The following is a 22,935-nucleotide window of genomic DNA, read 5'->3' on the forward strand; positions in this document are numbered from 1 at the left end:
TCACATAACCTGAATGAATAGTCAGAACACGGCGAATGTAAACAGGACGTGATAAAGGCTGAGACACCGGGGAGTAGGAGGATTTGTTTCAAACGGGGGAAACTAAATATTGATATAAAGATGAATCTTCTTCGGTATAATTGTGGCAAGACATTTTAATCCTTGCAGCAGACTGGAGGATAACATGTGAAAACTGTCCATGATAACTTGGCCTATTTTTCACACTCCGGCACAGACTTTCTACAAGGTCCTAATTATCAGCTGATGTGGCCAATTTCTGTTTATTTTTTATTTTTTTCACAGCTAATAATATAAAACATGTTGTAAAAAGATGATTATTCTCAATATAATAACGTTTCCTCCGTTCCTTTCTACATCAGGCGCCGTCGCCAGCACAGAGGTGAAGATGCGCCTGCAGGAGTTTGTCCTGAACAAGAAGAAGGCCCTGGCCCAGCGCAGCCTCAACCAGGGGGGGCTCCCCAACGACGCTCCCTACTGGTACCGGTGAGGAAGGAAGGAGTTGTGTATAAGTAGAACAGATGCATATAGATCTACGGTACCTGCTGCTCACAGTGGTGCAGCAAACCCAGCCAGTGGTGTGTGTTACATAGTGGCATGTTTTGACATCATGGAAAAAATCAATGTCAACCCCAGCAGTTAAATATAATATAAATATAAATTTGGAAGGTAAATCTCTCTCTGACAGCAGATGAATAATGTATTGGACTGTGTCTTAATCCATCAGCAAGCTTCCCCTCTTCTTTACCTGCCACACTATATGAGCCCGACTGAGAGGGTTATAGAACAAAGACAGGACCACACATGCACACACACATACACACACACGTGGGGGCAGGATATTGGAACCTGATGATAGGGGCTCTAACACTGAAGACCTGGCCTTGACTGTTTATTGTAGCATCTCTGGAGCCCGTTGCAGGTGTGTACACTCGCCGTTTCCTCTTCGCCGTCCGTCACATGCGTTGGAAACGCCGACTGGAAACGGTGGCCTTGGAGATTCATTATGCAAATTTAAACACAGATAATCCATTTAGGGAAAACTCCTGCATTCAAAATATTATATTAAATATCGGTGAGGAAGAAATGAAGATGTGCCTGTGCAGAACACTCGGGTTGGGTTGCACTGACTGCACTACTTGGTTTGTAACATCATCTCGCTCAGGCCTAAACTATTTGAACAGTGTCGCCGAGTGCTGGGCATTATTTCTTAATTATGTTCTGCGTGGTTATATGTTTCATTTTGACACCATAAGTGCTCTGAAACCATAAAATGCAAACACAGCCAAATAAATAACGTTACATAATCTCGATGTGTGACCCAGTGAAACACCCACAAGTGTTGACTCTCAGCAGCGTCTCTCTCTCTCTGTCCTGTCTCACTCCTTCACTACTTTTTTTTTTTTTTACTTTTTTTTTTTTTTTTTAGCCACTCTCTGGACTCTCTGCCCCCTCGGTTTTTGAAAAGAGATGAGCGCGTGTGTACATCCGCTCGTCAGGAACATGCATTTGGGTGGAAGCCAGCTCGGCTTAACACCACCTTATTCTGTAGGCAGTGAACAGATGGCAGCACATGTCTGCAGCCTTGCCAGGGCATTTGCACGATGCTTTAATCATACAGATCTATGACAGCCATGAAGTTAGTTACTTTGTTGGGATTACTCATTCAGTCACATGTCCACAGTGTTTGGCCTTGTTTCATATGATTCTGTGATAACCGGCTGCATCTTTAACACTGTGTATGTGTATGTGTATGTGTGTGTGTGTTCTGTAGCAAAACCCAGCACAGCTCTCTGGACCAGAGCTCGCCTCCACAGACTGGCATGTCCACCTACAACCACCCTGTGCTGGGCGTCTACAACCCCCGTGATGACTTCCCACTGAGAAAAACTGGTACGTCTCACACACACACACACACACACACTTTCACACACGCTCAGTTTTGGCAGTTGCAGACTATTTGCTCCTGTGCAGGCTCACGTTTTGGAGAGGATTAAACAGACGCACACACACATTTTGGAATTGTAATGTCCAGTCGCGGCTATGCAGACTCACGTCGAGCATAATTTAGATGGCATCAGAGCTCCGCACCATTAATCACATCCACATTAGGCTGTCAAGGTCTCCCAGCATCCCCCACATGAGAGTGTTAGAGTGCATGTAAGCGTAGGTGGTTCAAAGGTTCAACAGAATGAGAGTTCAATAGAGTGAGAGAGCGGTTTTACCATTTTTAGCACCTGACGCTTTATTAGATTTTAATAGTTCCTTCACCTCAGGAGTTGTTTTGAATCAACTGTCGTTCAGCAGAATCTGAAGAGACCCGGGCTCGGCGCTGACAGTCTTAATAATTGCAAAATTAGCTTTTTAAACAAGATTTAGAGCAGGCAGCTCAGAGTCCTGAAGGTCTCTTCTCTTCTCTGAAGGTTGTTTAAGATTGTGTTTAAGACTGATATTTGGACCTTTCTGCTGTGTTTAATTTGTTTGATGATTGCATATTAAAACTAAGTGGCTCTGACAGATTTTACCTGAGGGCTGTGTCAGTTGGGAACACCTCCTCTTGCAGCGTAGCAATTAGTTTCGGGGTTCCCCAGGGCTCGATTTTTGGCCCTTTATTGTTTTCAATTTATGTGCTACCTCTGGGTCAAGAAACTCACAACAGCAATATTTCTTTTCGCCGTAATGATGATGAGACTCCATCAGATCTCTCCTCTGTGTACTCACTCATAACTTTGCACTCATCAAGACACAAGTGATCTCTTAGCAACATGTTCTGAAAGGCTCTGGTCCAACTGGACAAAAAGGAGGCCAAAAATCTTAGCGGTGGTTTTTGTCTTGAATTTAAATGTCACTAAACGTCTTAGTGACGTAGCTGGCACATAAAACCGATTCCTGGTCCAGCTGGGTGTACACTGCAACAGCAAGCCATAGATTTTTTGGGTCAATTTTGACCAATCCTTCACATTTTCAGGCATCTGTACTCAATATTCGTATCCAAAAAGTCAGTTGACCCCTTTTAGCTCAGTTAAGGCGAAATTTAAGCACATCTTGTCCAATTATTGCCACATTTGCAGCGATTACCTCGATTTTAAATGAGTTTAACTCTGTTAAAATAAGCTGACTGTCTTTTGTTCTTCTTGCTAGAAAGCACTTAGTGAACTTGTTTCGGGAAATGTGCCATTCAAATAAAGGTTTTTAACCGGCTGCACTTCAACCCAGACACAGTTGTGCTTGAAGTAGTAGCTGCACTACAGGCTGTACTATAGGCTTTTTCAGAAGCAGGGAGTGTTTTCTTTTAATGGGTGACAAACCTTGTCAAAAATCATAACAAGTGTTGAGGCTCTGCAGAATGCACCACTGGAAAAATAGTTTCCTCGTGGTCGACAATCTTCACATTTTCAGGCTTCAGCGCTCAAAGTACAGAAGCTTTCACAGAGTAAAACCAGCTGTTTGCTGCGTCTTTTCGTCAGGTGTGTGTATGTGTACGGCTCTGTGTGTGTGTGTGTGTGTGTATAAAGTGCGAGTGGTGTGTGCGGTGGTGTAGCTGTGAAGCAGCGGTCGTCTTACAGTCCAATTATTCACTTAGTGCGGCGGCAGGCGGCTACAGCCAGCGCTCCAGCCCTGTTGACTCTGAGCCTCCAGGCTGTTGGATACGACAGCAGATAGACCACAGTTGACACTGGCCCACACAGCCACATTCCACCCTGGGAGAGCAGAAGAAGAAGAAGAAGAAGAAGAAGAAGAAGCAAAAGGGTGGGAGGAAGCTAGAGATGTTGAGAAAGAGAAGCGGTGAAAGGGGAGGTAGCAAGAGAAGGAGGAAGATGAGGGAAAGGAAGATTTGGGTGGCACCGATCGCTGACCATTAAAAGGATGGAGGGTGAACGTGAAGCAGAGAAATGGAAGATGACAAAACGAGAGGTTGGGTTTCATCTTAATCCAGCAAACTGATGTGACAAAGAAAAAAAAGAAAAACCTGCTTCATGTTGGCGGGGAGTGAAAAGATCGTCCCTGGAGTGTCAGTCCGTCTCTTGATTTCTATAAGGCCGAGGATTGTGCTCGACTGCAGAGAGAGGAGGGGACCTGTGCCACCCTGATATTTGCCCACAGCGATGACGTGCTTTGCGGGGTTTACTTATGGTAATGCCAGCTCCGGAGAGGTTAGAGGCCCTTTTATATCACCGCCTGGCCATAAAGTAGACAGGACTGGCACCCAGGGCTCCCAGCAACGGTCAAAGGTAGCAACAGCACTCTTTTGTGCACATCCCATGTTAGTAACATAGCACAGCTGATACAGCAGAAAGCTAAATGTTTATGACGGATTGTATATAGGTGTTAAAGTGGTCATCCTCGAGATGTCAGTCTTCGTTACTGTGGTAACTGTGGCAACAGAGCAGCTACTATAACTCAAATTACCTTATAATACGTTTTGCTGTGAATCGCGTGACAAAAGACGCTTCCTGAAAGCCCGAGTATCAACCTCACTGGAGCCGCCTTCAGTCACTAATTCTTCTACAGTGCAAATTAAGGGGTGAGAGAGGATCACATGAACATACAGTATGCCTTGTGTTGGCATGTTCTCACTGGGGTGGGAAAGTTTGAGACCCTTTGACCGGCTATGCTCTTTGACAAGGGCAGAGCTGGGTGTACCATTCCTGTCCTTTCAACTGATGAGCCTAACTGGGGCAGTCGGGGCTTCACATGGACACAATGGCACATAGGCAGACTGGTACTGTACAGAGCAGTTGAAAACCAGACTGTGCTGCTCGCTCCATGAATAGAAAGCACCGTGTCGCTGTCTGAATACACAACCTTTCACCTCTGCTCTGAGGCCCAGTTATAACAAAACAACAATGCACCATTTGTGCATTGATACCATGTGTGATTACATGTGCTCATTCTTCCCGAAGTGTAAAACAAAACCTGTAATTTTTCAATGAAATGAGACACTGACTGGCCCATGTTAAAGGGATAGTTCAACATTTTGGCAAATTGGCCCCCGTTGCCATAATCCCTATAGTTTTAGGAGTAGGTTTGTTACCTTTATTTGTCGGTGCATGCTGTTTTTAGAACGGTGGAGCAGAGCGGTGAGCTGCTCAGAGCTACGCTACGGAGGCTCATGGGATTTCTTGGTTTCCCTCATCAAACTCATCAAATACACAATCCAACAACTCCAAAACGCTCTCGTGGACAAGTTGTGACCTGCACATTCACCACGCTATGAGATAATAACGGAACCTACTCCTAAAACTATAGGGATTATGGCAATGGGCCAATTTGCCAAAATGTTGAACTATCCCTTTAAAGCTTTGTAAATACACATCACATCACTTCAGTGTTCGATTTTCTTCCTCAAACATGGGTATTTTCGCAGCAGCATTTCTATTAACACCACCAGCACCATTATGTTTTTTTTCTCAAAGAGCAGAGAAAATCTCTTTTGACATTTCCTCCATTGATCCCATCTGCCTCTGACTATACCTTCTGCTGTCATTACTCTGGATCCCGTCATACTGGATCATTCACCTTTTAAAAAATGTGCTTTCACACCATAGCAACCAAAAACCTAATTGCTCCTTCAACAGGCTAATTACTCTCCCTTTTTTCCTCATTATTCCCTCACGTAGTCACTGTCCTCAGATCAGATTCTGAGAAAACAAGAAACGTTTTGATGGAACGTTTCAAATCCCCATGGACTGGAAATGCAAAAATAATTTTTCTGCCTTGAAGTATTAAATCAAAATCACTTAAGAAAACCAGACTTAAGGAAGCTCTTGTCATCCATGAAAAGAAGGTTAACCACAGAGGAAATTTGGCGCCTGGCTCACCTTTATGGACGTAGCCTCAGCTTTTGGAAAGAGTGAATAAGGGATGATCTCTCCTCTTTTTTTTCTAGCAGCAATGAGTGTTTAATTTTAATAATAGAACCCAAAAAACATCCTTTCACAAAAGTGGACTGCAGTAACTACATTTGCAGAGAAGAATCTGAGGAGAAAAAAAAAGCAGCTTCTTACAGAGAAAGGATGGATAAAGTATGTGTCAGGTAACAGCAGATACTGTACTCACCCTTAAGGATCTTATGGTTTTCTCTGTTAAGATTGGATTTAACTCCTGACTTATTAATGTGCTATTGTAAAACACAATTAAATGTTCAAGCATCAAAATTGATTTTTCAGTAAGAGCAAACGGGTTGGGAAAAGTCAGTGAATTAGCTTTCGTTGAGGCTAGCTCTGGACTGCTGTGGCTTTTACCCATGGTTTTTAATAGAACAGTGCACATTTTAATGGTATGGTTATTTCCATATGGTTAAAGAGATGTCTTAACTTAATTAACACAATATGCAATTTACGGTTTTTCATTTTTTGTGAGATTCTGTCCATTATACCCATTTCCAAAGATCTAAAAAATCTAATTCTGGGATGATGGACTTCAGAAATCCTGATAAGAAATAAATTTGTCACCATTTTTAACTCATTTTCCTGGACTGAGCTTCTCCTGTCACTCTGTATTTTCACACTTTAGAGTTCACACTTCACCGTTCCTACGCGTTTATTTATACCTGACACTTATTGGGAATGAGTTCATTTTTGATCGCTCCCTAAAAGAATTCCTGTGGGAAGTTTGCTCCAGGGGAACATGGCTTTTCACAGTGTGTCCCCGTAGCTTCAGCTTTCAAATAAAAGAGCTGGAGTAGCAGATTAATCTGGTTGTGTCATAACCATGGTTAGTTGCGTTCCACATTTGGATTTAGCTCTCCTTTGATGATTAAAAATTGTATAATGAATAGTGAAATTATCTAAGGCAGCTGATTGGCAGGGCAAAGTGCACAGAGCATTAGTCTCTTTGGCCAGTGCCAAGGTGACATGCTGTTCCCCTTGCCCTGTTTCCATTCACAAGTCTGTGACAGCAAACACAAAAGACCAAAAGGCCTTTAGGTAATCAGACATGGCTCCTAAATGAGAGCTAATTGCTTTTTGGTCCCAGTGTCTTTGGGAAAATGGATCAGAATTTGGCTCGTTCAGAAATCATCTGAATAGGAGGCAGGGATGGCAGGGACGACAGATCAATGCGAGCAGCTCCCCCGTTTGTGGCGAAAGCCTGTGAGACTGGAGCTCAGGTAACTCTCCCACCCTTTGGATTGATTTGTCCAAAGCTGCACAGCCGCCTGTTATCTGTTTAGCATCACAGACGCTGACAGGGGTGCTGGCGGCTGAACTGGAGCTGGCACCAAGAACAAAAGTCGCCTAGTTTGAAGTTGTAGTAACAGATGAAGACGTTGAAGTTCGATACTTCAAGCACAAATTGACTAAAAACCCATCATTTATTCCAGCAGAGCCGTTTTTGAATGAAAACAACAAATTAATGATGTCAATTAGTTCCCAGTGACTTCAATGTTTTAGAAAAGGAAACACCAGGTAAATAGATCAAATGATGCATGAACAGTGTTGCAGATGCCAGTCTTGTATTCTTGATGAATGAATGGGTTATTTTATGGTCCGTCACTCTCCTCCTTTCAGCCTCGGAGCCCAACCTGAAGCTGCGCTCTCGGCTGAAGCAGAAGGTGAGCGAGCGGAGGAGCAGTCCGCTGCTGCGGCGCAGAGACAGCCCCATCACCACCGCCAAGAAACGCTCGCTCGACATGGCAGGTGAGAGACATGGTGCTAAAAGCTTTTTATTTATTTTTTTATTTTAGTCTGCTGTGTTTTCTAATAACAACTGTGTGTATTTGATTTTTTTTGTCTGCATATGTGTGTGTTTCAGACTCTGCGTGTAGCAGTGCCCCCGGCTCCGGCCCAAGCTCCCCTAATAACAGCTCCAACAACATCCCTAATGAGAATGGCATCACTGTGTCAGTCTCCAATAACACAGAGGTAACACACACACACACACACATCCTAATGTTTACTTTCATTCTTTTATTAAAGGCAGTTCTACAGTTTTTCTGCTGATTTATTTCTTCCTCACAAAAAAATGAAATTATTTGGGAACACAAAGTAGTTCTCATTTTATATCAGCCTGCCTCAGCTCAAAAGGCTTTGGAGGAGAGGAACCTTTATAATTTAGGAAGTAACTGTACATTTCAACACTTCAAAACTATAAATAAATTATGCAGCATTTTGCAGCCAGAGTAGCTGCGCTCCTTTGAACAATGGCTCTGAGTATCTAATGACAATACTTTCCTTGCTTTTACCCATTTAGTAAAATCATTTAAAAGGGACATATTATGGAAATATCACTTTTTGAAGGCTCTTTAACATATATTTAGGTGTTTGTCTTGCCTCCTGGCCCCCAGAATGTGAGAATTGATAAAAAATATCTGTAATTTTCAGGCTCCCTAGGTTGAAATCCATGTAGTTTTATGATCTGTTCCCTCAGTTGTCTTCCAGTGATGTAACTAGGATTTGAATCTGCATAATCCCACCCCTACCTGGTACCAGTAGAAGGGGCGGGGCAAGCAGTGGTTCATTTGCATTTAAAGGGACAGGCACTGAAACGAGCCGTTCTGAACAAGGCTGTTTTGAGAGGATGAAAAGAGCTGTGATGTTTGATCCTTGGGGTATTTTGACTGAAGCGTGTTTCAGACACCTGGGAACTTTTTAATTTGTGGAAAGGGGGCATACATAATATGTCTCCTTTAAATGTGCTTCCTAGGTGTCGTTGGCTCAGAGGCTGTGCAGCGCTGCAGATCGGGGCTCCCTTAACCAACTGTCCCTCTACACTTCGCCCTCCTTACCCAACATCACCCTGGGGCTGCCCGCCACTGCCACGGCCACTGCTGCTTCCAACGTAAGGAGGAAACCGGCTGTCGAGCTGCGTGCACTGTCTGTGACAAATCCATTCAGAGTTGGCCTCAGGTTCATTCTCTCTTTTCCTTCCCAGGTGACCTCAGCCCAGCAGGATGGAGGCCTGCAGCCGGCCCTCTCCCTCAGCCCTCCCTTCCTCTCCGGTGGCCACCTGTCGCCTTACCTGACTGAAGCGGGGGCCGGAACAGGCGGACACGGCGCGCACAGTCCGCTGCTCCAGCACATGGTGCTGATGGAGCAGAGCCCGGCACAGAGCCCCCTGGTGACAGGTGAGAGTAGTCACGTTTCAGTCACTGAAAGCTAGCAGCGTGGTTAATGACGACAAATGCGTCTCTCAAATCGAATGAGCCTATGACTGAGAGTAAAATTATCTTCATTCAGCGGCGATGCACGCAGAAAGACAACCATCAGCACACTCACAGAGATGTGTGTCCGTGGTACACTGTGTGCCCGCCACGCTGACAGACGTCCATTCATTAGCCCAAACTAATGAGCTCCTTTCATATGACGGCGTATGAGTGTGACACGACTGCCTTGTGCGCCCTTTCCCATCAGCTCATTCACTCGCTGCTATTTTCAGCAGGACATTAGCAGTGAATGGACAGTGACGCAAATACAGATGCATGTACAGACGTGGACAAAATTGTTGGTACGATTCTGTTAAAGAAAGAAAAACCCACAATTGTCACTGAAATAACTTGACACAAGGACCAAAGATTTTGTCCACATCTGTATGTGTATGTGTGTCTGCACAGAAACGTATAGACAAGGACGTGTGCACGCCCACGCACAAGCAGGGAGCGGAGAGTGACTTTTTACAACCCAGATGCATTAAATTAATTCTCAGTCCAGTCATGTCTGTAGCCGTGAAAGAAACTTCTGCATATCCAATTACCTCGAACTTTCAGCTCCTACTTTCTTCGAACTCCACTCCGCTGCACCATGTGGTCGCTGTGTATCAGCAAGCTTTTTCGGAAGCAGTTTGAAAACACTCTGCTAATCATTTTCTCTGATGTTTGCGCAGTAATCAAGCTCCTCAGATCATTTCCCAGGCTCAACTCGGGTCTGTTTTCCTACTTTCCTCATCCGGATGGCGCTCTGTAAACGCACCGTGCACTTCTCCTGGCTCCTATCATCACAATAGGAGAATCACAGTATGGCAGCACAGATGGTAGTTTTTATTTGGTTCACAAATACATCTGCTAACTAATCTCAGGTCCAACACCCATAAGAGTGAATTAGGAATCCATGTGTTGATGTGTGCATTACGTATTTATCTTAGATTTTTGGAATAGTAAGGTTCGAAGGGTTTGAACTGTTCATTCAGACATGAACACCACGAACCTTTGCTCTCTGCCTCTGACTTTAAATCTGGTAAAAACCATGGCGACTGCTCTGGAAAAGATGTCATATTTCCCCTGAAAACAGAGCGTACAGTCACACAACCATGAATCATTATGACACTCAGTCTAAATAGTCGTTCTGAAGGTTCTGGTGTTTGGACACATCATCATCTAAACTCTTGCCAAAGCTTTCACCATAGCTTTTCCTTAAAAAGCTCAAAGAGATATAATAAAGCAACACTGTTGTCGTACCTCATGCAAATATACTCTGCTAGATGGGACAAAACTTTGAAAGATGGTTTTTCAGTTGGAGGAAGAAAATGCAGACCGGAACATGAATCCTTAAAGGGATAGTTCAACAATTTGGCAAATCAGACCATTGTCATAATCCCTATAGTTTTAGGAGTAGGTTCGTTACCTTTAATTGTCGGTGGGATTTCTTGGTTTCCCTCATCAAACTCATCAAATACACAATCCAACAACTCCAAAACGCACTCATGGACCTGCACATTTACCACGCCATTCTAAAAACAGTTTGCACCGACAATTAATTACGGTACTGACAATTTGCCAAAATGTTGAACTATCCCTTTAAATGAATGAAAACATTTTTCAAATCCCACGATTCAACCGGAGAAAAACACACACTTCAAGAAATATGAATGTCTTTGTCTCTTAACTGAACAACCGCACTGTGTCAGACTACTAAATGCTCTGTTCTCCTCTGTGGTTTTGGGTTTCACCGTCTCTCTTGTGTTCCCCCCCCCGTCCCAAGGCGTCAGTGGCATTTCCATGTCGTCGGCCGCCTCCATGGCCAAGCTGCAGCGGCAGCACCGGCCCCTGGGGAGGACTCAGTCGGCCCCGCTGCCCCAGGGGAGCGCGGCCCAGGCCCACGCCCAGGCGCTGGCCCTGCAGCAGCTGGTGGTCCAGCAGCAGCACCAGCAGTTCCTGGAGAAGCACAAGCAGCAGTTCCAGCAGCAGCAGCTCCACCTCAACAAGGTGAGGGGCCGGAGACACCGAGCTGAGTTGCACAAGTTGCACATTGTTGCTGTCGTTTTTTGTTACATAACATTCGATTAGCGGCTAGATAGAAGAAGCCAAAGATCTGAACTTCACATAAACCGATCATTAATTAGCTCTATAGGCCACAGCGGCCTTGCACAGGCGCTGTACTGTAGTTGTTTGTGTAGGCGGCAGCCAGTAACACAGCTAATAATGTGTTGTAGCTGTGTTTATGTGTGAAGTCCTTGCTTTTATTCAGCCCTCGTCTCTCTTTCTCTCTCTCTCTCGCTGCTCCTCTTGTAGTATTTTTGTTTTGCGAGTAGGAGGAGGCAGGTATGGGTTAACATGTATAGCAGTGTGTGTGTGTGTGTGTGTGTGTGTGTGTGTATGTGTGTGTGAATGTTTGCATCCACATCTCTGTGTGACTGTGGCTGAGACAGTTGCCACGGGCTGCGAGGTAACTGCGCGCTGCCATAGCAACAGAGCGGAAGCCTCTGCCTAATATGGTCAGGGAGGAAGTGAGCAGCCGCTGCTCTGGATGGCTTTACCTATTCCAGCAGAGTACTCGCTGGAGGAGAGGTGGGTGGATGAAACAAGGGATTTCCTCTCCTCCTCCTCCTCCTCCTCCTCCTCCTCCTCCTCCTCCTCCTCCTCCTCCTCCCCCGTCTCCCCCGCTCTCTCTCTCTTTCGCTCACTCCCTCCATATGTTTCAGAGCTCTCAAGCGGCAGCTTTTTCACACAAACATCTCTTCAGCAGCCTCTGGCTCCACAAGGACGGGTTCTGCGGGAGTTTTGACTAAAATGAAACATATCCTCATCAAGCTTTGTTTTAGTCTACAGAGTTTATCAGAACACAACACAATGCAGTTATTCAACAGTAGTACATTATCACTCTGAGGTTGGTGCCATCATCTGTCTATCTCCGGAGCACCAAATGATAGCGATATAACTCTTTTTTTATTGAAAGCGGGACACTTCAGCCTTTACAAAGAGTCCACTGGTGTATCTGTAGCTAATAAATATATTTATTTTCCTTTCTCTCTGATCATATAGTTTTTTCTACTTCTTCATATGACACCACTACAGAATGAATTTTCTGAAAATGTCCTGAAAAAAGGATGTCAATTACTTGATTGTGCATTTTAGGCCTTCAGATTAACACAGTGAGACCAGCGAGAGTTCTCGTCGCTCACTTTAGCTTCTCTTAGCATTGTGTAAAAACAGAAAACAGGCTCTGCTCAGAGGTTCCATAACGTCTCATGTTTGCTTCCCCATACAAAAAAACCAATGTTGTAGTTTTACAAGAGGTTTATACGGCAGATTGTGTTCAAAGATCAGCCGCTACGTTTGATTATAGATAAATCGTCTCATTTATCCTCCACAAATGCCAAACCTTTACTCCTTGCAACTTCTCAAATGTGAGGCTTTATCATTTATCTTTGTCATATACTTTTGGAAACAAACTTTATAGCTTTAAAATGTTCACTTTTTTTTAATTTTTTTTTTAATCATTTTTGGTTAATTGAACAATTAATTAATCAAAAAATCAAGAATCAATTACATAAAACTTGACACATATTTTATTTTGGATCAACAAGAACCCACTGCTTGTGATAGGCTTAGGAAATGAATGTGGAGCAGAGGGAGGTTGGAGGGGTGGAAGGGGGGGTTGTTTCAAAGGAGGAGGGGAAAAAATGAGAGGGGAGTTTGTTTGGTCTCAAAGACGAGAGTAGAACAGTGGAGCAGAGGAGGAGGAGGGGGGCCGGGGGGGTGAGGGGGGGCGCTGAATGAGAGCTCGTAAATGCTCTGACGTCAATGCCGTCCCGTGGCTCTGAGCCAGGGGACCCACAGGCTTGCAGCTCTGGGAAACACACACAACACACACAACTGCACCCCCATCATACACACACCTGTAGATATACCCCCCCTGCTCCCGCTTGTTCTCTTCGTCCCTGCGTCACAAACACTCGCGAGCGCGCCGCGGCCTCGGATGTCACTTAGGATTGTTCATGTCAGTGACAGTGAATGAATAGACAATTGAGTCAGTGCTCGGTGAACAGCAGGCTCCAGAATGAGTCGGTGAAAAGTGGCACAACGGGGAGCGTGGAATGTCTCTGTTCAGCGAGACACATTTTGCCCTGGAGTACAGTCGGCAGAGCGGCCACTCACATTCAATTAAAACTGATAGGTTTGAAATGAGCAAGACACCAATCTGACTGAGTAATCCAAATTAAGCTTGTTAAAAGAAGAATGGTCCAGAGAAAGGAGTGATTTGCCAGGAATTTGATTCAGAGAAGAGCGTCGTTCTTGTTTGTCTGAATGTAGCCTCACACATCGGAGGAGGATTTGTCACATCCTGTTTTTTCCGATTGTGTAATAAATTTCACATGGGAGACTCACCGCCCCTATCTTGCCCCGTGTCGTCTTGTACGTGTAGATGATGGCCAAGCCCTGCGAGTCACCCGTGGGCCGTCAGCACCAGAGCCACCCCGAGGAGACGGAGGAGGAGCTGAGGGAGCACCAGGACGGAGGAGGAGGAGGAGCGCTGCCGGCCGGGGTCACCATCAAGCAGGAGCCGCTCGACCCGCAGGAGCTGCAGGAGGAGGCCATGCAGCAGCAGCACAGGGAGAGGCAGGCGGAGCAGGAGCTGCTCTTCAGACAGGTAGAGGAAGACATCAGCCGCAAAATCAATACCATGTATCACAACATTGATTCCATCTCTGCTCGGCACTGACAGTTTGTATTACATGTGTTCCTGGGGAGAGGTGAAAAAAAATCAGATATAGAAATAGGACAGGCATTAATATAAGCATTATGCTTCTGCCTGTGCCTTTTCAGTCACTATTTTGTCGATAATGTTTTGTGTCGATAATGTTATTGTGTGATGTGACTGAATAAAGAATTTCATTCATTCATTCAAATGTAATTTGGGCATGGCCCCCCCCCAATAAAAATACCCTAACTCATTCAAAATTGAACAAATGTATTTCCAGATTTCACATTCTTCACATTTTAGATTCATATCTAAAAAGGAATGATTGAAATGGTGAACAAATTATGTTTGATGAATATATATATATATACAGTATATAATATCTGGTCTCCTGCACTACAATGTTTCTTACACAGCAGGCTTAAAAAAAACGACCCCCTCAATCTTAGGGCTTCATATTTTGATGTTCATCCATATCAATTAATCATTCATAAAGTCGTCCCATACACTGGGAGAAAAGGAAGATGGTGAGAAGAATTGGGGATCTGGGAGGGTCGGAGGGAGGCACAACCAAGACCCTTAAAATGATGATTTACTAATATAACAGTTCAGTCAGCAGTGATACGCGCCGTTGGCTGTTTAGGACAAATAAACAAGAAAGGGAAGCACAATACATGATTCCCTGTGCAGCACTTTTTGAATGATATGTCGAGCCTCTACCAAGTTGTGATTTATGGTGGCATGGTATGAGTTGCATACGGGTAACAAAAAAAAAAACACTTTTGTGTCCCCCTCACCCCCCTTCAATCCTGACATCGGAGCTGCACCCCTGAATATGGGCTGTGAAAACCTTGCTCTGTGTCACACGGCATCCATATGATTAAATACAGAGGGAAAATCGCATCATTTGTTTTGGCTGCCATCTTTTGGCCGCAAGTTGCACTTGCATTGTAAAATATGTCAAAGTAATCCTTCCTTCTACATTTTATGTGTTTAACTGAACAACAGCAGGATCACAACTGGAGACTTACCGGTAATCTAATTTGTTTGTTTTATTTTGTGTGTGTGTGTATGTGTGTGAGCAGCAGGCGTTGTTGTTGGAACAGCAGCGGATTCACCAGCTGAGAAACTATCAGGCCTCCATGGAGGCTGCCGGCTTGTCCATCTCCTTCCCAGGACACCGGCCCCTGTCCAGGGCCCAGTCGTCCCCGGCGTCAGCTTCCTCTTTTCCAATCAGCGTCCCGGCCCCTGACCCTCCAGTCAAACCTCGCTTCACCACAGGTCAGCATCGCCACGGTTTTCCTCATGCCTGCTTCTCTGTGTGGTTTTTTTATACTCACTTCTTTATTTATCTACATCCTGCATGTCCCCCCCCCCCCCTCCTCCAGGTCTGGTGTACGACTCTTTAATGCAGAAGCACCAGTGCATGTGTGGAAACACCAACAGCCACCCGGAGCACGCAGGACGGATCCAGAGCATTTGGTCTCGGCTGCAGGAGACCGGTCTCAGAGGGCAGTGTGAGGTACGACCAGAGACCAGAGCAGAAAAATATCTCTGAGCCCAACATCACGCAACGTAGTAAACTGCTTATGAGAGTTGTATTCCTCTGTGTGTGTGTGTGTGTGTAGTGTATCCGTGGGAGGAAGGCCACTCTGGAAGAGCTGCAGACGGTTCACTCTGAAGCCCACGTCCTGCTGTACGGAACCAACCCTCTCCGACAGAAACTTGATTGTAAGCTCACGCACACACACACAACACACACACACACACACACACACACACACACACACGATCTCCTTTGTATTCACTGATTTAATTAATGTTCATCTCCTGTTCCGCAGGTTCAATCACTCCTATGTTTGTACGGCTACCGTGCGGAGGGGTGGGGGTAAGTAGAGCTGGAGATTTTTGACACAAATGATAACATGCCACATTTAAATGAAGTAAAATGTAAAAATAAGAATGAAATATGAGTGAGAAACTTGAGTGTTTGTCTTTGGCAGGTGGACAGCGACACCATCTGGAACGAGGTCCACTCCTCCAGCGCGGCCCGTCTCGCCGTCGGCTCCGTGGTGGAGCTTGTTTTCAAAGTGGCGACCGGAGAGCTGAAGGTTGGTACCGCAGCCTACATGAACCCGAAGCCCCTTTTTCTTCGAATGCTGAGCAAAACACAGCAGATAATGAAGAGTCCCCCTTTGAACATTATGGATTTATTTCAATTATCTCGACCTAGAAAATGTTCAAGGGCTTTTAAAACTTCATACGACTTTGTGTTGCTGTGTGAGGTTCGATGCTGCGCTCCCATTCAGAAGCAGTATTTCTAAACATTGCAGCCCCCCCCTCCTCCCCTCTTTGTGTTTGGCTAAATGACAGTGTTTTTAGCTGTGGTTCGCCACTACTTAGTAAACGCTGAGGAAACACTGAGCGGTGATCAGTGCCTGTCTGTCTTTTCCAGAACGGTTTCGCTGTGGTCCGCCCTCCTGGACACCACGCAGAGGAGAGCACTCCCATGTAAGGCCACAGCCGTCACCACACTCAGTTGGACACACTTAATCTATGCATATACAAATACCGGCGTCTGGAATAGAAATTACATAAACCATTGAGTTTATTTGCACATAAAGCACTGAGTGCCTTTATTCTGCCAGCTGTTTCAAGGACTGCTCTATTTATTTTTCATATCCCTCTCACAACGTGTTTCAAGTGCACTATAAAAACATGAAAATGGAGCAGGAAAGTGCTTTGGCACGGCCGCGTTTCATAACAAACAGGACGACTCAGCCCTCCGTCTGTGTGCTGCCGTTTCAGGGGTTTCTGCTACTTCAACTCGGTGGCCATCGCGGCCAAACTGCTGCAGCAGAGACTCAGCGTCAACAAGATCCTCATCGTGGACTGGGTCAGTCTCCTCGGGCGCCGCTTGTGTCGTGTGTGAGATTTTATTTCAATGGCGTATGTTCTTAAAAAGGTGTATTTTGAATATATATCATGTACTATGCTCCCTTAGGACGTTCATCATGGCAACGGTACCCAGCAGGCCTTCTACGATGACCCCAACGTCCTTTACCTGTCTATGCATCGCTACGACGATGGCAACTTCTTCCCTGGGAGCGGGGCACCTGATGAGGTGTGTGTGTGTGTGTGTGTGTGTTGACAAATACACAACCAATAGACAGTGTGTGTGTGTGTGTGTGCAAATGAATAATAACAACGCTGGTTCTCTCTGCAGGTGGGCAGCGGTCCTGGAGTCGGGTTCAATGTCAACGTCGCCTTCACCGGAGGTCTGGACCCTCCCATGGGAGATGCAGAGTACCTGGCTGCCTTCAGGTACCACATACACACTGGACAAATCACACACACACACACACACACACACACACACACACACACACACACACACACACACACACACACACACACACACAAACTAGTTGGTCTTCCCAGAGTTATGAGTAGGGATACAACTAACCAGTGTGTTTTTAACTAAATTATTAAACTGTAAAACATATTTATCAGAATTTCCTAAAGGCCTGTTTTGTTTGACTTACCTTTCAACACTCAGATATTTAATTTATTAGCTCATAAGACAAATAAAATAAAGAAAATGGCTGATGTTTGCATGAATAATGATAAGAACCGCAAAGACGAATCCTCCTCCAGGAAAAAAAAAGTTTTCTAGGTCATAAAATAAATAATAATCTCATCTTTATTCTTGAATATCTTCTCCATTCACATTGAAATATTGGCTCCAACCCTGTGTAATCTTTGTCCTCCGCCCTCCTGATCTCAGGTCAGTGGTGATGCCAATAGCCAATGAGTTTGCTCCGGACATCGTGCTGGTCTCCTCGGGCTTCGACGCCGTGGAGGGACACCCTCCACCTCTGGGCGGCTACACGCTGACGTCCAAATGTGAGTGTGAGATTGTCAGGAGTGTGTTTGTTATCTCCCAGCTCCAGCACAAAGAAAACACAGACTGCTCAAATGCAGATTAAGTTGAACTGCTGTCAGGCTCATTTCCATAAGTTCACCACCTTCCTGTAACCTTTCTCCAGGTTTTGGATATCTGACCAGGCAGCTGATGACCCTCGCTGGAGGCCGGGTGGTCCTGGCTCTGGAAGGGGGTCACGACCTCACTGCCATCTGTGACGCCTCCGAGGCCTGTGTGGCCGCCCTGCTTGGCCAGGAGGTACGGAGGTCACTTCTGCCAGCGCACAAGATCTGAATCCTAATTAATGTTCATTATGCTAAAATCAAAGGGTCGAAGCTGGAAATGAAACGGGACAAAGCAGAGCGTCGGGTTGTGGGTGTTAGCCAGGCATCTCTTGTGTTAAAATCTGCCTCACAAACCCATGTGAAGTCATTTTCAACAAGTAGATATTTAATCTATTTTTAATCTCATGTTTATCTGCTGTTTTGGCTACGCAGTGAAAATAAAATACAGAGTAGATGTTATACAGTGGTGAGGACAGAGCTGCTGAGTCAGGTGTTATAACAGAAGACTCACATGGTAATATTTTACTGTATTAAATCAGGAAATGACCAATTCTGCTGTAAACATGTTGAAGTCTTGATTTATTCTGCAAACAAAGCAGGAATTAAGAGGAATTAACTCATGGTTCGATATTTCAAGGTCGACTCCTTGTGGAAAGAATTAAAAGTGCAGCCTGGTAACATGCTTGTGTTGTTTACATATTTCTTTGTGTGTGTGTGTGTTCCTTGTGCAGCTGGACCCACTGCCAAAGGCCGTCCTCGAGCAGAGGCCCAACCCCAACGCTGTGCGCTCTCTGGAGAAAGTCTTAGAGACTCACAGTGAGTTCAGCCTCAGTAACATGGCACCGACACACACACAGGGCACACAGGTTTTTGAATACAGTGGAAACCATAGATTTATCATCTAAATGTCATTTGTATAGTTTTCAATGAGAAAAATGAAACAAAACGGACAGCTACTGAGTTTATTGAATTTTATTTAATGTTTCAAACATGGTACAGTTGTTTCAAATGCTTTTCAAGGGGCACCATTATTTAATTACTGCACAGACATAGCTCAAATACTGTACACATACAGCACAGTAATGTATAGATTACTGTATCCGTGACCACTATAAGCGGTTTCCACTGTACTTCTTTGTCTATTTTCAAATAAATTAAATTAAATACACAAAAGTCTCATCATTTTTTTTTATCTTTTATTTTAATTTAAATCATACAAAAACATATTTTAAGCAGCAGAATACATGAGCCCTTCCTTTTATCTTCTCTGTCTTTCCTCTAACCACTCCTCCTCCTCCTCCCTCTCAGGTAAATACTGGCGCTCGGTGCACCGCTACTCGCCATGCCTCGGCTTCTCCCTGCTGGAGGCCAAACGAGGTGACTCGGAGGAGGCGGAAGCCGTCAGCGCCATGGCCTCTCTGTCCGTGGCCAACACCAACGCCATGGATCAGAGGTAAAGCATCACCAATGCCCAACTCCACGTGAATGCAGCATAAAGAATTGAAACCTCACTGATGGATGGGATAAAATTTCACACAATGTGTCTTTAAATGAATAAAACAGTAAAAAGGACAGAATGACACTGCATCTCCAGCTACTAATTAAAATACGCAACAGATTCACATAATACAAGACCAATCAACTGACGAAATGGGTAATGATTCATTGATTAAAAGCATAAATGGATTCAGGGTGACTCATTTCACAAACACTGCTTCTGTAATTTAGAGTTTTGCGCCTGCAGCTGCGTTTATAATCCCAAACCAAAGTGTGTTAAAGGTGAAAATATTTTGGAGTTTGTGTACAGGCTCAACAAACACACAGCGGGTTGTGAGTCCCAAGTCCATGAAGTTCAGGAGGTTATCTGCATGTAAAAGCAGAGCTGCAGGGCAAGACATCAGATCACAGATTGTGTCGTCCGGCATTGGGTTTAATATCTGTTTTATTTTCCCGCCAGGCCGGAGGAGGAGCCAATGGAGGAGGAGGAACCACTGTAACGGCGGGAAACGAGGGTGTCACACTGTTGCTATCGACCTCTCCGGAGAACGCCTCTTTGAGCTGCGAAGAGTCTCGACTGATCCCTTCATTTAGTCCCCCTAACCCCACTCACCACGTCAGTCACCTTGATTGGCGGCCCCTCAGCCAAAATGAGGGAGAGGGGGTGGGCTCAGCCTCAGAGTAGGGAGCCAATCAGGAGACAGAGGACTGGATTGGGAAAAAAAACAAACATATTAAACATAACAGCGTTGCTTTGGCGGCACTCGCTAAGAGAGACACTCATTTTTTTTCTGTCAGTCTTCGCACCCCCACGTTAGCGCTAACAGCTAAGCGGCTAACCGAGTGACCGAGGCAGCGGGCGGGTGTGTTTGCAGCGGGGGGGGCGAGATCAGGTCTCGCCACAGAAAGGTGTGATAACACCTCCGTGCAGAAACATACGGTGCTTTACACAGCTGACCACGTTCGGTATGGACACCAGGGACAGCAGACGTCCCCGGCTGTTGAACGCAGCTCGGGGATTTTCTTTTCTCTTTACTATTTTTCCCTACGAAATAAGGGCATCGCGGCAACTGAGATAATATTTTACATGATGCATTCACTGTGGACTTTGGTCGGCCGAAGTTTGAGTAGGCTTTTACACAGACTTGACGGTGAGACTGTCACCGTGCTGGACCAGCCTGTCGTTGAGGGTTGACGAGTGAGAGGAGTGCCTTGGGGAGGGTCCGCTGGATTTCAGGATTGTTCAGGAAAAGATTGCCTTAAGTTAAAAAGATTTTTCTCGCGCTGAGGGAACGGTGCGAGGGCGGGAGACGGAGAGTTTCAAGTCCCCCCCCGGGGACGAGAATGACAAAAATAAAGAAAACAATCTTTCAGCATGTTTACTTGGATCGTGATGAAGACAAGATTTATGTCTCTCACAGCCTCTCTTGAAGAGTTACTTTACTTTTGGATGGATCTATTTTTCTGTAAAAAAAAAACAAAAAAACAGTAAACGCTTTGTAAAGGTAGTTGCCAGCTTCAGTAGAAAAAGGTGCAGACGTGGAGACCTGCAAACAAGGAAATTAGATTGAACACTGTCAAAAAGGTTTAGCCTTTAATGTAGCTTCCCTTTAACTGAAGTCATCGCTTTGTAAAACACATAAAGCATGCGTTTGAGCAGAGAGACCGGACATTTCTGCAAGATTTTTGAATGTTATCCAAAAGAGAAAGCCAAGCAAGAAAAGCCAAAGCATGAGTTTGCATATACAGTAGTACTTTCACTCCACTAAGCTGGCAAGGTGACAAACATTTCTCGTACTGGCCCTTGCAGATAAAGGCTCCCAGTACCCAGTTCAATGTTTACTAATTTAATCCTTCACAGATCAAGTGAGCATTTCTTTCCATGTGCTGATCGACCTCCCATGTTTCGCCGGTTGGCAACTACCTTGGTTACTGGTGTGAGCTAAACATTAGTCATGTACATTGAATTGAATATATTTTGAGAGGCAGTAACGGAGTATTGCCTGTTTGTATCTACATGTATGATTTCCACATCAAGTTGTCGATTTACAATATCAGAAATGTGTTTGGTAAGCGTGTCCACTTTTTATTTTTTATTGTACAAGATTATTTTTCTAACTTTTTTCATCCATAGATTTTGTTCTGTGTTTTTATCCGTTTTCTGGATAGTTATAGGGCTGCCATTCACATATTTAGTACTATTGTCACCTCTTGTTCAAAAACTTTCTTTCTTTCTTTCTTGTATTTATCAAAACTAAGGAGCGACACTTCCTTTCTTTCTTTCTTTCTTTCTTTCTTTCTTTCTTTCTTTCTTTCTGCGGCTCTCTAAGCCTTTCTGCATTTTCATCTCTTGTGTATTTATAACATGTACTGTTTATAGGAGATTTGTATATGGAAAATTTATAAATGTACTCTAACTAATGACAGCTATGATATTGTGAGCGAAAAACAGTATGGTGTATGATATTACTCCATGAACTTTAAGAAAAAAGAAAAAAAAAACGCAGCATATTTAACTCGTCATCAACTGCACTGTTGCCCTTAACTGAACCGTGGTCATTATATGGCACTGCAATTGACTTTTTAACAACCTTCAGAATAAGACAATTGATCACTTTGTTGCCTAATCGATACATTTTCCTCTTGTGCATGGGTGATATGCACTTAACCTTTAGACTGTGACGACATCACACATCCCAAAAGAGAAAAAAAAAACAAGAGGTTTAGCGGCCGTTTTATGTAGCTACCTAAGTTTTCCTCCGCGGGAAAAGAAAAGACGGAGACACGGATGAAAAGAAAAGTGGAATTTTTACCAGGAAAAACATCAGCTGATAATTTAAAAAGTCTCTCCGAGCACTGCAGCTTTGCACTGTCACCTTTGACTGTCCATAACATCAGTGCTAGCCTCTTCACTTTTCCTGCTTGAATCCAGCTAACCTGACATTACTAGTAAATCGAATCATATTCGAATTAACCCCCATCTCTCAACTGCTTTGTTCAACACCTGGTTAAAGATGACTATCATGATTATTTTAAGTTGATAACATTTTATAAACTTGTAAATTTTGACATTAAGTTGATATTTTTCCATGTTCTAACAAAACATTCCACTTGTTACTTGTTTAATTTGGCCTAACATTTTTTTTATTATTATTTAAATATGAATTTGAGGTTTTTTGTAGAAACTTTAATACTACTTTTTCTTTTTTGCTGTCTGCTCGCGCCAACTTTAACTCTTTGCATGGTTTGTGAGTCAGCATGCCTGCTTGTCTATGTAATAAAAATGTATTTGCACAATAGAAGATGAACACTGGAGGACTTAAAAAGCAAAAACCTCCCACGGCAACTCCCCCCAGAGCACCAGGCGGGACGGTTTTCTTCCTCTCTGGTGTTCAAACGATTCAAAAGACTTTTGTCCAAATGACTCCACTGAGAAACATTTGATATCGTTCTTATTGAATATCGTTTCCAATAAGTGATTTTAACAAGATTCAGCACTTAACAACTTGTTTAGACTGTGTTTAAGAGAAATGTGCTCTGCCAAACCTCTGCTACGTTCACATCTTAAAAGACT

General features: G+C 44.3%; 1 protein-coding gene across 1 annotated transcript in view; it reads left to right on the forward strand.

Annotated features, from left to right (window-relative positions):
- Window positions 1–20,405, forward strand: part of LOC310996529 (histone deacetylase 4-like) — a 46,718-nt gene extending 26,313 nt beyond the window's left edge. Inside the window, exons 5-26 of the mRNA XM_083985951.1 lie at window positions 381–504; window positions 1,793–1,911; window positions 7,530–7,658; window positions 7,774–7,883; window positions 8,665–8,799; window positions 8,893–9,085; window positions 10,935–11,158; window positions 13,599–13,823; window positions 14,960–15,155; window positions 15,263–15,396; window positions 15,503–15,605; window positions 15,716–15,762; window positions 15,878–15,985; window positions 16,330–16,385; window positions 16,683–16,770; window positions 16,879–16,998; window positions 17,101–17,198; window positions 17,662–17,780; window positions 17,924–18,057; window positions 18,596–18,680; window positions 19,173–19,317; window positions 19,822–20,405. Coding sequence (XP_083842077.1) covers window positions 381–504; window positions 1,793–1,911; window positions 7,530–7,658; window positions 7,774–7,883; window positions 8,665–8,799; window positions 8,893–9,085; window positions 10,935–11,158; window positions 13,599–13,823; window positions 14,960–15,155; window positions 15,263–15,396; window positions 15,503–15,605; window positions 15,716–15,762; window positions 15,878–15,985; window positions 16,330–16,385; window positions 16,683–16,770; window positions 16,879–16,998; window positions 17,101–17,198; window positions 17,662–17,780; window positions 17,924–18,057; window positions 18,596–18,680; window positions 19,173–19,317; window positions 19,822–19,861 — 2,732 coding nt within the window. The 3' untranslated portion in view covers window positions 19,862–20,405. The remainder of the gene's footprint in view (window positions 1–380; window positions 505–1,792; window positions 1,912–7,529; window positions 7,659–7,773; window positions 7,884–8,664; window positions 8,800–8,892; window positions 9,086–10,934; window positions 11,159–13,598; window positions 13,824–14,959; window positions 15,156–15,262; window positions 15,397–15,502; window positions 15,606–15,715; window positions 15,763–15,877; window positions 15,986–16,329; window positions 16,386–16,682; window positions 16,771–16,878; window positions 16,999–17,100; window positions 17,199–17,661; window positions 17,781–17,923; window positions 18,058–18,595; window positions 18,681–19,172; window positions 19,318–19,821) is intronic.
- Window positions 20,406–22,935: the final 2,530 nt, after the last annotated feature.

Source organism: Trachurus trachurus, assembly GCF_905171665.1.
Source record: "Trachurus trachurus genome assembly, chromosome: 2".
Taxonomy (NCBI): Eukaryota; Metazoa; Chordata; class Actinopteri; order Carangiformes; family Carangidae; genus Trachurus; species Trachurus trachurus.